Source organism: Zonotrichia leucophrys, chromosome 7 (genome assembly GCF_028769735.1).
Source record: "Zonotrichia leucophrys gambelii isolate GWCS_2022_RI chromosome 7, RI_Zleu_2.0, whole genome shotgun sequence".
NCBI lineage: Eukaryota > Metazoa > Chordata > Aves > Passeriformes > Passerellidae > Zonotrichia > Zonotrichia leucophrys.
Window position 1 is genome coordinate 14911323 of NC_088177.1, and position 12886 is coordinate 14924208.

The following is a 12886-nucleotide window of genomic DNA, read 5'->3' on the forward strand; positions in this document are numbered from 1 at the left end:
ATTTTCTGCTCATAGATTATACCTTGGATGTGTATGTATCCTGATTTTAATCTAACAATGTAAGTTTTCATTCAATTATTGCCTGCAAGTTGAATTTGATGTAAGGTACCAGTTGTTCCAGATAATCTATAGCTACTTTCTACAACAGTGTTGTTCAACAACACTGTTGTAGAAAGTAGCTATAGATTATCTGGATTTTTTATTTTCCACTTTCTTTCTTCAGTTTCTTACCTTCCTTTTCCTGATCTCTGTCTGTGATTCACATTCTTACACTACCTAAATATTTTTCCTTTTCTGTCTCATGTACATTCCTTGTTTATCTACTTGATATTCTTCCACTAATTTCTTTCCTTCCTTCCAACAATTTTTACCTCTTCCACTGCCTTTAATCTTCCTTCACCCACTCAGTATCATTTGTCTTTACTGAGTATGATATTTCACATGCTAACTTTTCTACAATTCAAACTTGCCTGATAACAAGTGAGTAAACCCTTCTTATAAACTTTGTTCATCCCAAAACTCAAAATATTTTCACTTTTTCTTTTTACAATCACCATTTTTTTACCCACAGCTACCCAGACTGTGTTCTAAGGATGCTGTATCTACCTGCTAGACCTAGTCTAAGATTTTCAGGTTTTTAAGTGAGAAAAAGCATGGACTGCCTCTAAGAGCTGTACCTGAGCTATGTTTCATGTGTAATATAAATCTGAATGTTGCAACTGATTATTCTCCTTTTAGGCACTGGGATTTAGAGATAACATGAAGTGTTCTTGATTCAGGCAATCTGCTACAGAGAGGGTGTGGTGAATTGCTGCTACTGGAAATTGGCTGTGCTTCATTAGGCGTAATCACTATTTTCAACCCAATTCTGCATAACATGGTTTGGGTATCACATGTTGCAGAATTGTAAGGCAGTTCCAAGAAAATTGAGGGAGGAGAGGAGAGGAATTCCACTCGATCATCTTGTGAAATTAGGTTCACTAATTATAACAGCTCTTTTTCCTGAACTAAAGTCATTATTTTCTCACATTTATTTTAATTTATTTCTACCTCCCTCATTTGCTAATATGATCATCCATGCATTTTTCTTCAACCATCCATTTTTGTCCTTGTTTATTCATTTATTCATATTCACTCCTCACAGTTTTCACCCACAGCTGTCATGCCATCCACATTCTGCTACTTGATGGCTTAATATGGGACTTGCTGAACCAGGCAGATAACAGAGGCTCCTTCAGTTAACAATTATTGTTAACTCGTCTCTATTTTGGCTTTTTTCCTGGAAGTGACTAGTAATTTCTTGTGCTCTGACTCCTGGACTTAGGTTAAAAAAAAAAACCAAACTACTTTATTGAGCACCCTAGAACATCTTCAGGGTTGTCTGTATATTTTCAGGTCATAAAGGCTTTTATATTGTATCATAGCATACATGACCTCAAAGCAAGTACCAGCAGTTACAGGCAGATGTGGCTGAAATCACTAAAGCTAAATAACGTTTATAATTTTCATTACATAGACTAATTTATTATTTTATAAATTTATCAATTTTAATTTAAATACTCCTAATGAATAAATATCCAAAATGAAATAATTTGGAATACTAGCAAAACAATAATATATGGTAGCAACGTTGGCTGTGTGTGGTTACCATGCCTGGTATTTCCTCAGTCACACATCCCTCTATTGCTGCATTCATTCCCATGGCTTTGCACCACTTGTAGACTGGTTTTGTGTTTTACATCACAGTTTCTCTTCACTTGCCCATGGTACCTCCACATATTGTCCTTGTCTCTTTCCACCAGTGCACATTCTTTAACTGGAGCATGCTCATCTGTTCAAAATCTGGAAATTCTAGCAGCAAGCACACCTGTAACTATCAGTTTATCTCCTCAGTGTGTAACTTGAAAAAGATTATATCTCATTTGTTTATAGCCATATGTCTTATTGATTGATTGCTGTTGATGGCTTTAATTCTGGTTGGATATATAGCTACTTTATACCAAATGAGTTCTAACAATTGACAGGGACTGCTCATTGTATTCACATCAAAGGCAGCTACATTTCCCAAACCCTCACAACTCTGCCTCTTGCTGTACTTCTCTCCTAGAAAATAGCAAATATTAACATGGCACACTTTTTTAGACAAAAGACAACTGTGAACTAATATTACTTATTTTTGTAGTATAGTAAGGTACTGTCTTGCATATGCCAGTATAGTACAGCAATACTGATAATCTTGTATTATGAAAATTAGGTTCATGAAATGACATGAAATACATGACCTTTTCTGACACCATATGTCAAAATCCTGTGAAATACATTCCATGCAATATTAACCATGGAATATTCTGCCAGTACTGAAGCACACAGTGATCCTCATATCATCCATATATGTGGTTATTTTGGCTGTAGGAAACACATGAAGAGTTTAATTTAATAAAAGCTTTCTTTTAAAGAACGCCCTATAGCTGCAGTAGACCACTGTGCTAACTTATAAATGTTTTCTGTTTTGCAGTATCAAATGCTTCTGTGGTTGTTGCTACAAGAAGTAGAAATATTGAGGTTTGATTAGTTCAGACCTCATTTCTTTCTCATGGCTTCATACTGTTAAAGCTCAGAAAATATTTCACTGATGGAAGTGTTTGCCTTACTGACTACAACAAAAGTATGGCCTTAATTCAGTGTATCCCTAGGTCACGATGAGTCTCTAGTGTTGGCTAATTAAGCTCAGTTACATGGCAGAGAAGCTGACACTCATTTTCTCTGTCTAACAGAAATTCAGTTCTATTTTCCATTCTTCCCCTTCAGGCAGCTGAAAAGGAGAGTTCTGAGCATCCCTCTGGGGTCTAGAGAAGGGCAGTGGTGTCTCAAAAATTAAAAGTTGCAGCTCTGAAAACTCCTTGGGAGTATGTTAGCCAAGCTTGCAAGGAGCAACCCAGTGAAGCCTTTTCTGAATGGACAACTAGACAATAAATTTCTTCAGCACTGTGTGAATATACTGCTGCTTCCTTTTTACTGCACCAAGTGCAGGTCACCGAGGATTTTTCTCTGAATTATGTAAAACTTTATTTCACAGTTATTGATGGCTATTGCAACTATATTAAGTTCCATAGCTATATTACATTAATGTAACTACTGTTTTTTAATCTATGCCGTAGAGTGGCTTTCCAGGACCTCCTGGCCCCAGTGGCCCCCCTGGCCCACCTGGACATGCAGGTCCCCCTGTAAGTAACATTTATCTTCTTGTAATCACCTTGTATTCTTTTATATGAGCTCCTCCTTTTCTCTGTCATAAATATTAAGCACCTTTCCAACTAATAAATCTGGATACTATGCTGAAGAGTTTTATGCATAAACGTCATTTTGGGCTGTACCATCACCAAGACTCAAGAGCTGAGGTGAATATACTGTGCTCGCTTAAATCCTTGTGTACCCCTTGAGATTTCTGCAAGTCCATGGGTTGTCATGGTTAACATTATTTGAAGTCATGCCACTGCCTGACATCCTGCCGACATTCCCAAATGTCTATACATGCAAAATATTAACAGGAGGTAAAGGAATAGGGGATACACATTCAGTGAACACACCAAGGGTCTGAGTTTTTCAACAACCATCTCCTTTTGGAGGAGCAGATTAATTCTGTTTTCAAGGAGGCGTGTTCTACCTCTTTCTGATAATTTCACCTTTGGTCATCTGTTGACTGATCTGACTACAGTTTTCCTTACAATTATGGGAAATTATATAGAATATATAATTATATAAAATATAACTGCACCGTGGAATGGTGCATGTAGCTGTTCACATCTTGACTGAGTTTTTTGCTGCATTCCAGGGCTCTGCTGGATACCAGGGCTCCCCTGGAGAACCAGGACAACCTGGCCCTCCCGTATGTACCCACTCAGTATCTCTGTGCATGTTAAAGACATGAATCTGTGTCACCAATGCAGTGTGTGGAAATTTTGCAGTTTATCCTAGTTGTTTATTATGATGCATGTCAAATGTACAAGTATTTGTTATGCCTAATGCATTTTTAGCTTGAAGAAGACTTAATATTTGTTATTATTGTGGTTAATATTAATTACTTTTCTACAGGGACCTCCAGGCCCTGTTGGAATGATAGGCCCAGTTGGTCCACCAGGAAAAGATGTAAGTTTACTATTATTCATCCCATTATTAATAAATAGGAAGAAAAAAGTTCATTAAGTTGCAAGACAACAGAGAACAAGAAAAATAAGTTTTCTGGAATCATCTCTTGTAAAGGTTGTCTTGAAGTAGCTTAGAAATTAACTAGAATCTTGTTAAAAGCTGAGTTTATAAATTTTGGCAGTCGTTTTCCAGGAGGCAGTGACAGAGTGAACTATCACCCTGGGAGGATTTGCATGACCACCACTATGTTTGGTGGAAGTTTCACCTGCTTACTCCAGCTCACCTTGTTCTACCTCAACTGGTGCTTTGCCAGTAAGTCAAGCAATAAAAAAAGACTAAACAAAAAATTTATTTTCTTTCAACAGGGAGAACCAGGAAGACCAGGCAGGAATGGAGACCGTGGAATTCCTGGATTACCGGTATGGAAAATCTCCCAGTAACAATTGTATTCTAATCATAGGTTTTGTTTTCCCATATCAAGTTAGTCAAGTGAACATGACACATAATGAAAGTTGGCTTGTGCCCTTCATACAATAAGTACATTATTTATTAATCTTTCTATATTTATGTGTTTAGGGTCACAAAGGACACCCTGGAATGCCTGGGATGCCTGGGATGAAAGGCCAACGAGTAAGTACTGAGTATATTGATTATAGCTCACTCTGTTACTCTCCTTGAATGATGGTGTTGCACAGTTGTGGTCTTTCAGTCATTTCCAAGACTGAATCATAGAATTAAAGTTAATTTCTGCACAATGGCATCTAAACTTCCATAATAAATATTCAATTTTTTTTCTGGTTACCTCAGTTGTAGAGCTCGATCCCTAATACTGAAAAGGGTTCCAACAGTTGACAGCACTCATTATTGAAAATATGCCCCTTTTGAGGGCTTAACATTTGCCAAGAGTATTCAAGTTTTCCAGAATGCAGGAGGAATAAAATTCACAGATATGGTTTTACTTTCCCACAGGGTTTTGATGGAAAAGATGGTGCCAAAGGTGACAGTGGCGCTCCTGGTCCAAAGGTAAAAATCTAGAGTGTCATCTTTCTAAGTAGGTAGAGTAATGACGCCATTATTTGTTGTATAGCTGTGCTTTGCATCTTAAACAATTATAAAAATACAATAAGCATTTAAAAACCACATTTAATTCCTCCATGAAAAGAATACAAATCATTCCGAAGGAGTTAGTCATTCAGAACCACACCATGTCCCGATTTTCCAGCCGTAATAAACATGAGACACCAAAATGAAGGGACAAGTCTTGGTCATCTGACTTTCCTGCATAGTATTTTGAAAGCTGAGTCTTTCTGACTTTTATTTCCTGTTTAATTTTTGATTTGACACTTGTTTACACTTCCCAGAATTCCATTCATGCTCAGGACACCCCGCACCCCATAGAAAGGGATAACAAATTGGACTTTTTTCTGCGTCTCTTCCCCTTGAATAAACCAAAAATGTTCTCACCAAAGTTCATTTTCTTTTCTCTCTGTAACAGGGTGAAACTGGTCTTCCTGGAGTAAATGGAGCACCAGGCCAACCGGTAAATATGTGCATCCTGGAGTGTTTAAATGTTAACTGAGTTGTTCCTCATCCTTTTAATTTTACCACAAGCAGTGGACTATAGTGAGTTACACAAATAAGAGCAATGTCTCTTTGCTCAGCCATCTGATTTTAGAGGCCATTTAACAGATTCATTTTTACTATGTTTTCTAGGGACCAAGAGGTCCAGCTGGAGAAAGAGGAAGACCTGGGAATCCCGGTGGCCCTGTAAGTTTGCAGACATTGCTCTCATCCAGAGGCAGCGCATATTTGGATTCAATATGTTGAGAATTCCCTACTTCCTTAAAGCAGTTGTAATGTAAAGGAGCAAAAAACTATGTAGCATATAGCATAAAAAAATCTCACATGAGAACTTTTCCGTCCCCAATTAAAGATGTAACGCTTCTAACCCACAACATGTTAACTACCTTATTTCCTGTTTTGCTTTTTGAAATGATTACACATTGAGGAAGAGTTTAGTGTTTCAGCATAAGTTCAGGTTTGGCAAAGAGAAGCAGGGAGGAGGAGTAGAAGCAGAGAGTGGCAGGGGACGGTAGAGAGAGGGAAAAAAAGCAATCTCAGAAGTAACTTGTGGTAACCTATAAAATTCCCCTTTGGCAGGTTAGAGAGTACATCCCTCGCTCTGAAGGAACTCTTATTTTATAGCATTCAACACAATCTACAAAGCAGTTTACAGTCAGCCCCTTGTGCAGACACTGCATGACCTGAGCAGAGGGTCTGGTCCAATATGGCTGCAAGACAACAGGGTTTAAGTCATCTGTGTTCTTCAGGTTTTTGGAGTGAAATTTAGTCTTTTATGTGAATCAGAAGTAACTGTTACTTTGAAGTACACATCTCTTGCAATCTTACTTATTCACATAGACAATGTGAATGTAGCTGTTATTTCTTTAAGCAGTTTAATACGAATGTATTTTTACATCTTCCTGTCACAGTGCAAGTCACGTGAAGTGTTGGATATTCCTTCACAAAATATTTAGTTAATTATTACTTTGGAATTTCTCATTTAAGGAATCCTTGGGTTTTGGTCAACTAAGTGGGAAAGAACAGACACAAAAATATGGTCCCAGAGTCATGGACAAGAAAGGATGTGGGTTCTGTGTCCAGGGTAGTGCTCTGTACCCAACACCTCTCTTCTTTCTGTAGGGTGCCCATGGCAAAGACGGATCTCCAGGAGCAGCAGGCCCACCTGTAAGGCAACTTTGACTTTCAGTATTTGTGTTGCTTTAGTCCAATTACTTCTAGCAGATGTTCTGCAGTGCCAGCAAACCCAAAATTGGGGTGCACTTGTTCAAGAATGAGCGTTATATTTATTTGTGTTTCAGTTGTGTATACTTCATTGTGTTGGTTAATGTGCTTAAAGGACAAAGGGCAATAGGAGAGCTTTAACACTGTAAATCAGGAAATGCAAAAATCCAAACCCAGATTATTCTCAGACAACATATAGATGGATGGAATTGCTGCACTACATGAAGATCAAATTTTGAATGATCTTATCAAATAAATTATTCTGATGTCTGGAGTTGGCAAATATTTTTCTTTTCCATCTGCCTAGAAACCTGAGCATGTCCACTTGGGTGTGTAACAGCTGCATTGACTTTTTCTCCTTCTTTTTTTATAATTAGAACAAATTTTGAAAGTTTTTTTATAACTTAATCTCCCTAATGATAGATTTCATATTTTTAAATTTAAAACACAGAAATTCAGCTTAACATGTAAAAGTCAGGGTAACTAAGATGTAGGTGTGATATTTTAGGACTAGCCAAATCTCATCTTTTACCGCATGATTTATATTTGCTAGTTTCCAGGTGTTTCCTTACTCAGAGAAAAATCTCATAATCAGACTCCCTTTTTTAACTTAAGATTAATTCCATATGGCTTTTACTTTTTGCATGAATAGTATTTCTTTCTCTTTTAAGGGTCCCCCAGGTCCCCCTGGAACTGCAGGATTTCCAGGCTCTCCAGGTTTTAAGGTATTCAACTAAAGGCGCATAACTACATGGGATTTGGTCCTTTCTCTAGTTACACAGCTGATGTCACACTACATCATTATTTTATGAGCCCTCCTTTTCCTGGCTGCTATTACACTGTTTGCAAGCCTAGAACAGATGTGCTGTATGCAGCATGAGACAAACCCAATCCCTCATCACTTTCATGAATGCCCACAACAAAACACCACCAAGTGGTAGAAACCATTAATTTAATGCTGATTGCCCTGGAGATTACTAAAATGCCTTCATTTTCTGATTTTACTGGGGTTTTTTTTCCATAGGGTGAAGCTGGTCCTCCTGGTCCTGCTGGTGTTAGTGGTAGTCCTGGAGAGAGGGGAGAACCTGGTCCTCAGGGAAATGCTGGGCCACCTGGGCCTCAGGTACATCAATAGCACTTGGGACCTGAGAGGTGCTGTGCCACCTGCTCTTCACAGAGCCCTTTCTTCTGGTCCTGGGTTAGCTGAATTGGTTACTCTGTTAAATTTATTTTTCCAGGGCCCTCCTGGAAGAGCTGGAAGCCCTGGCAACAAGGGTGAAATGGTGAGTACTTTCCACATGTCTGCCATTGCTGCACTCTGTTGGTGAGGGTCACTGTTTGGACTGGGTAGAGTCCACCAATGGCACTCTCTCTTCATCTCTGTCTGTTGTTCTCTCTCTGCAGGGACCTTCTGGTATTCCCGGTGCTCCTGGTCTGCCAGGAGGCCGTGGTCTTCCAGGTCCTCCAGGTGCAAGTGGAAACCCTGGGGCAAAAGGCAGTCCGGTGAGTTACTGATGGTATTTACACTGCTTGTACCAACAAATATGGTGGAAGTAAGCCTGATACCATTAAAAAAACCCCATTGATCTTCTCCTATTTACTTGAAATAGTCTAATAAATTATTTTAATATGAAAATAGGAAATTATTTTTATAAATATATAACATATTTTGTTTCATACATATAGGTGTTGCTATATATAAAGATTATACGTAAATATGGTGATAATACCTAACTGATTTCCTAAATTATCTACCAATTCAGATACAACAAAGATACTGCTTGTGTAAATTGGCTACATCAAAAAAATCCACATTTTACAGTCTTATTTTCACTTGTTTTAATTCCCAAGGGCTGAGTCCACAGTCTGCTAAACACCATGAGTTGTATTTGGTCTTTCATTGACACTTACCCCAGCAGGCCCTTTGCTTACAGCCTTACACCACATGTAGCTCTTTGTCAGGGACTTTCAACAAAAGACTCAATGATGTCTGAAATAGCTCAGGAACAGACATAAGATTTTACTCAATGGTGTTTAAGATTGTATCGCTTCTTTCCTTTATTGCATTTTTAAGGAGTCCCATGGCTTTCACTTACAGGTTCGGACAATGCATGCTGATTCCGTTGCAGAATGATAAATAAAAAAAGAAAGAGTTAATAATTTGAAATATAATGTCTACTTCCTAGTATTTCAGTGTGTCTAGTAGCTCTAGAAAGATGCCCAGCTACAACCCATAATTTTAATGGGATTTTCTACTTTTTAGGGAGACCCTGGTAAGGATGGTGCAAAAGGAGATCCAGGCCCAAAAGGCGAGCGCGTAAGTGATTTCAAAATGTGTCCAGAGACTTCTTTCAAGGAAGCCTGAACCCTGAATCTTTCCCCATACAAAATCTGTTTGGTTTTTTGGAGACTTTCAACTCCCTGATGGGCTTGGTTTCTGTTGCTGCCAGGGTGAAAACGGCACCCCAGGTGCTCCTGGGCCTCCTGGTGAGGAAGGGAAGAGAGGCGCAAATGGAGAACCTGGGCAGAACGGAGTACCTGGTGCCCCTGGAGAAAGGGTGAGCTATGGTACATGACCTTTTGAGCCAAGACAGACACAGAAAATTCTGAAGTTCAGAACACTTCCAGGAGAAATTTGGCTCCATGTATCTTCTCAGAAAATTCCAAATGTGAACTGGGTTGCAAAACTGGGGAGAATTCTTATCTAGTTTCTCCTCTGAATCGCAGCTCTTGGATCTATCTCAGCTGGAAAAAAATAGTTTAGAAGACAACCCAGTTGCTATTACCTGTGTCATACTGCCTGTGATCCATAATTTGTTTTTTATCTGGCAGGGCTCCCCTGGCTTCCGTGGCATGCCCGGTAGCAATGGACTTCCAGGCGAAAAGGTACAAATCTTCCTCCAAAGGAGTCCTCCAAACTTTTGGAGAATCCATGTGACTTTGGATGGACAATTTCAGATTCAAAGCTGATTCCCTGGCTGTGGATCTCCACATCTCTTTCCAGGGTCCGGCAGGTGAGCGTGGCAGCCCAGGCCCCCCTGGCCCCAGCGGACCTGCAGGAGAGCGTGGACAAGACGGAGGCCCAGGTCTTCCTGGAATGAGAGTAAGACAGGACATCTCTGAGGAAATGGGATAAACTCTGTTGAGATGGCTCATCTGAGCTGATGTGGTAGAGGAGTCCAACCAGAAATCCTTTCTATGAGTTCCTTTAGGCAGCAGTAGCATCCATTCATGGTGGGACAGGTAATGGAGCAGAGTCACAGGGCATTCCCAGGACACTGCCACCACAGAGTCAGGAGGCTTTGGGAGGCTCCCAGAGCATGCCAGGCCCTGCCATGAGAAATGCCTTTAATATGAGTCAGCATTGGGTGATTTTCTGCATTTCTTTACATTTCAGCAAATTCTAACATTAGGTATTACAGGATTTTATTTAAATATGTTTCTATTTCAGTTATTACGTAAATAGACTTAATTAAATTAGAAATTAAGTATTTCAATATACATGAGTATTACATTTTTTGCTTATTTTTAATTAGTGCAAACAAGCTGTTGGTCACTTTTCTACAGTACATATCAGTAAGATTTCAGAGGTGGCCTATTGTGCAGACAACATCTAAGTGTACATGGAACAACATTCTACGAGCTGTACTAATAATTAACAACTCCTAACAACAAATAGATTGACATTCACAAGCCCATCTACAGGCCTCCAGGAGCTAAACAAGATTTTATTGGCAAGGAAAATGAACTATTTAAAATACAACAAAAATAATATTTAGAAATTTAAACAAGTTAATTAAAAAGTGTTGCACATTGTGTTGCTTTCAGGTAGAGGTGTGTAGTCAGAATTGTTTCTTTTTTTTTCCATCTAAATATGGTTTTCTTCCAACATAATGAAAGAAATTTTTTTTTGTGTTAGTTGATTAATGTCTGGTGTCTTGCTTACATACAAGTCTCAGAAAAAAAACAATAAACCCATAATGGCAGAATTTGTTTGCTTTCTCCAATTTTCACCCTTCATGGGCTGAGGGAAATGGGAAGATCTTTATTAAAGAGGATGGTAACAAGCAATAGTTTCAATATTGAATTGAGACTTCATAATGTGCACTTTAAACTGAAGTATAACACTTTTTATTTTCCTTCAATTTGCAGGGCTTGCCCGGAATTCCAGGAAGCCCTGGAAGCGATGGGAAGCCTGGCCCTCCCGTACGTACATTGTGCAAATATTTTATCCCAGTCCTCCTGCTGACCCAACCCTACCCTAATCCCACAGCATCCACATGACAGGTTGTTATCACAGCCAGATTTATTCCCTCCTCTCTGTTTGCTTTAACTACCAGAGCCCTTCTTATGCTGCATCATTGTAAGAGCAGCCTGCAAACTCTGTCATTTGGTGCTGTGTAAAATACAGAGTAGATGGGCCACAGTTGCAGTACAGAACACATAATGAGTTTTGAACAGTGTCTCCCCTTCACTCAATGTTGAATGAGTCCAGGGAATTGCTTTATTTCACCCCAAAGATGCCAGATCTTCCTTTCTTTTTGCTTATTCCAGGGCAATCAGGGTGAATCTGGACGCTCTGGCCCACCTGGCCCTCCAGGCCCCCGTGGCCAGCCTGGTGTGATGGGTTTCCCTGGTCCTAAGGGCAATGAGGTGAGTGGGATTTCTCCTCTTCTGTGCTGATGCTTGATGAGTCAAATGTCAAACTAAATTGCTCCACAGTGGGGCTAGCTCATGCTGCTGCTTTAGACAATTGTCCACTGACCAGAAACAAGTATTTCAAATGTAGTCTTTCTTTTTTGTAAGGGTGCACCAGGCAAGAATGGAGAAAGAGGCCCTGGTGGACCCCCTGGACCACCTGTAAGTTTTGCTAATATTTTGTTTAATAATGACGCCGTATTAATAATAACTTGATGAGTCTTACAAAAGTGGTATCACTTTCTAACCATAGCCTAATTTTGTCTTTGAATAGGGTCTTGCTGGGAAGAATGGTGATGTTGGCCTTCCAGGTCCTCCAGGACCTACTGTAAGTGTGGTGGGCCCATCTGAGGCAATGACTGGGGGTCTGGCAGCTACAGATAGAAACTGGGAATTTAGCAGAAGCAAAATATTTTTAATGATATAAATAAATCTCCTTTATGAAGACAAATAAAAGAGCTCTTCTTTGCCATTGTTTTAATGAACAAATATTCAAAACTTTGGTGGGAGAAGCTTGAGTCAGGTGTACTTGGTAACTTGGTATAGATTGAAATGAAAAGTCAATTTAGAGGTCTTGGTGTTTTCTAGCAGAAATGTATTGTTGCTCCCTTTAATGTTTATGGCATTTCAAACTCCTGTCAAATTAAAATGTGTCTGCTGAATCACATCTAAGAATTGAAGTGAAAAGAGCAAATACCACAACACCAACACACATTGGTTTTTGAGCTTGTGCAATGTCATCATCAGGTGTAGATTAGAGGTGGTGAGGAGATGCTTATATATTAAAGTGTTCTCAGGCAAGTTCATGGATTTTCTTCCTCATTTGTTTGATTTTAGGGTGCTTCTGGAGAGAGAGGAGAACCAGGACCAGCAGGCCCACCTGGCCTCCAGGTACTGTGTGTTCATTGTTTTCTGATTCTTTTTAATAGAGTAACACACATAAAATTAAATATATATATATAGGCATGTGAACATTTATATTGGAGCGCCAGATGTCACCATGTTTTGAATATAATAAAATATAACAGATCAACCACTTTACAAAAGTTACAAGGAATGAGTTGGCCACACTTCTTTGTGTTAAAAGCAAAAATCTGAAGATGGAAAAGGCATAACTTATCTGTGTACCATGGATAATGCTGTTCTTTCATATAGGGATTGCCTGGTGGACCAGGACCAGCTGGAGAGAATGGAAAGCCTGGAGAACCAGTAAGTAGTAAATTCCTTTTTTTTTTTT

General features: G+C 39.2%; 1 protein-coding gene across 2 annotated transcripts in view; it reads left to right on the forward strand.

The window, feature by feature from the left end:
* Positions 1-12886, forward strand: part of COL3A1 (collagen type III alpha 1 chain) — a 47954-nt gene that overhangs the window by 22051 nt on the left and 13017 nt on the right. For both annotated transcript variants that reach the window (XM_064717968.1, XM_064717969.1), the window contains 23 exons: positions 3159-3224; positions 3833-3886; positions 4093-4146; positions 4512-4565; positions 4723-4776; positions 5116-5169; positions 5642-5686; positions 5860-5913; positions 6850-6894; positions 7623-7676; positions 7976-8074; positions 8190-8234; positions 8356-8454; positions 9215-9268; positions 9402-9509; positions 9784-9837; positions 9956-10054; positions 11104-11157; positions 11506-11604; positions 11758-11811; positions 11924-11977; positions 12487-12540; positions 12805-12858. In XM_064717968.1, the coding sequence (XP_064574038.1) occupies positions 3159-3224; positions 3833-3886; positions 4093-4146; positions 4512-4565; positions 4723-4776; positions 5116-5169; positions 5642-5686; positions 5860-5913; positions 6850-6894; positions 7623-7676; positions 7976-8074; positions 8190-8234; positions 8356-8454; positions 9215-9268; positions 9402-9509; positions 9784-9837; positions 9956-10054; positions 11104-11157; positions 11506-11604; positions 11758-11811; positions 11924-11977; positions 12487-12540; positions 12805-12858 (1461 nt within the window). The remainder of the gene's footprint in view (positions 1-3158; positions 3225-3832; positions 3887-4092; positions 4147-4511; positions 4566-4722; positions 4777-5115; positions 5170-5641; positions 5687-5859; positions 5914-6849; positions 6895-7622; positions 7677-7975; positions 8075-8189; positions 8235-8355; positions 8455-9214; positions 9269-9401; positions 9510-9783; positions 9838-9955; positions 10055-11103; positions 11158-11505; positions 11605-11757; positions 11812-11923; positions 11978-12486; positions 12541-12804; positions 12859-12886) is intronic.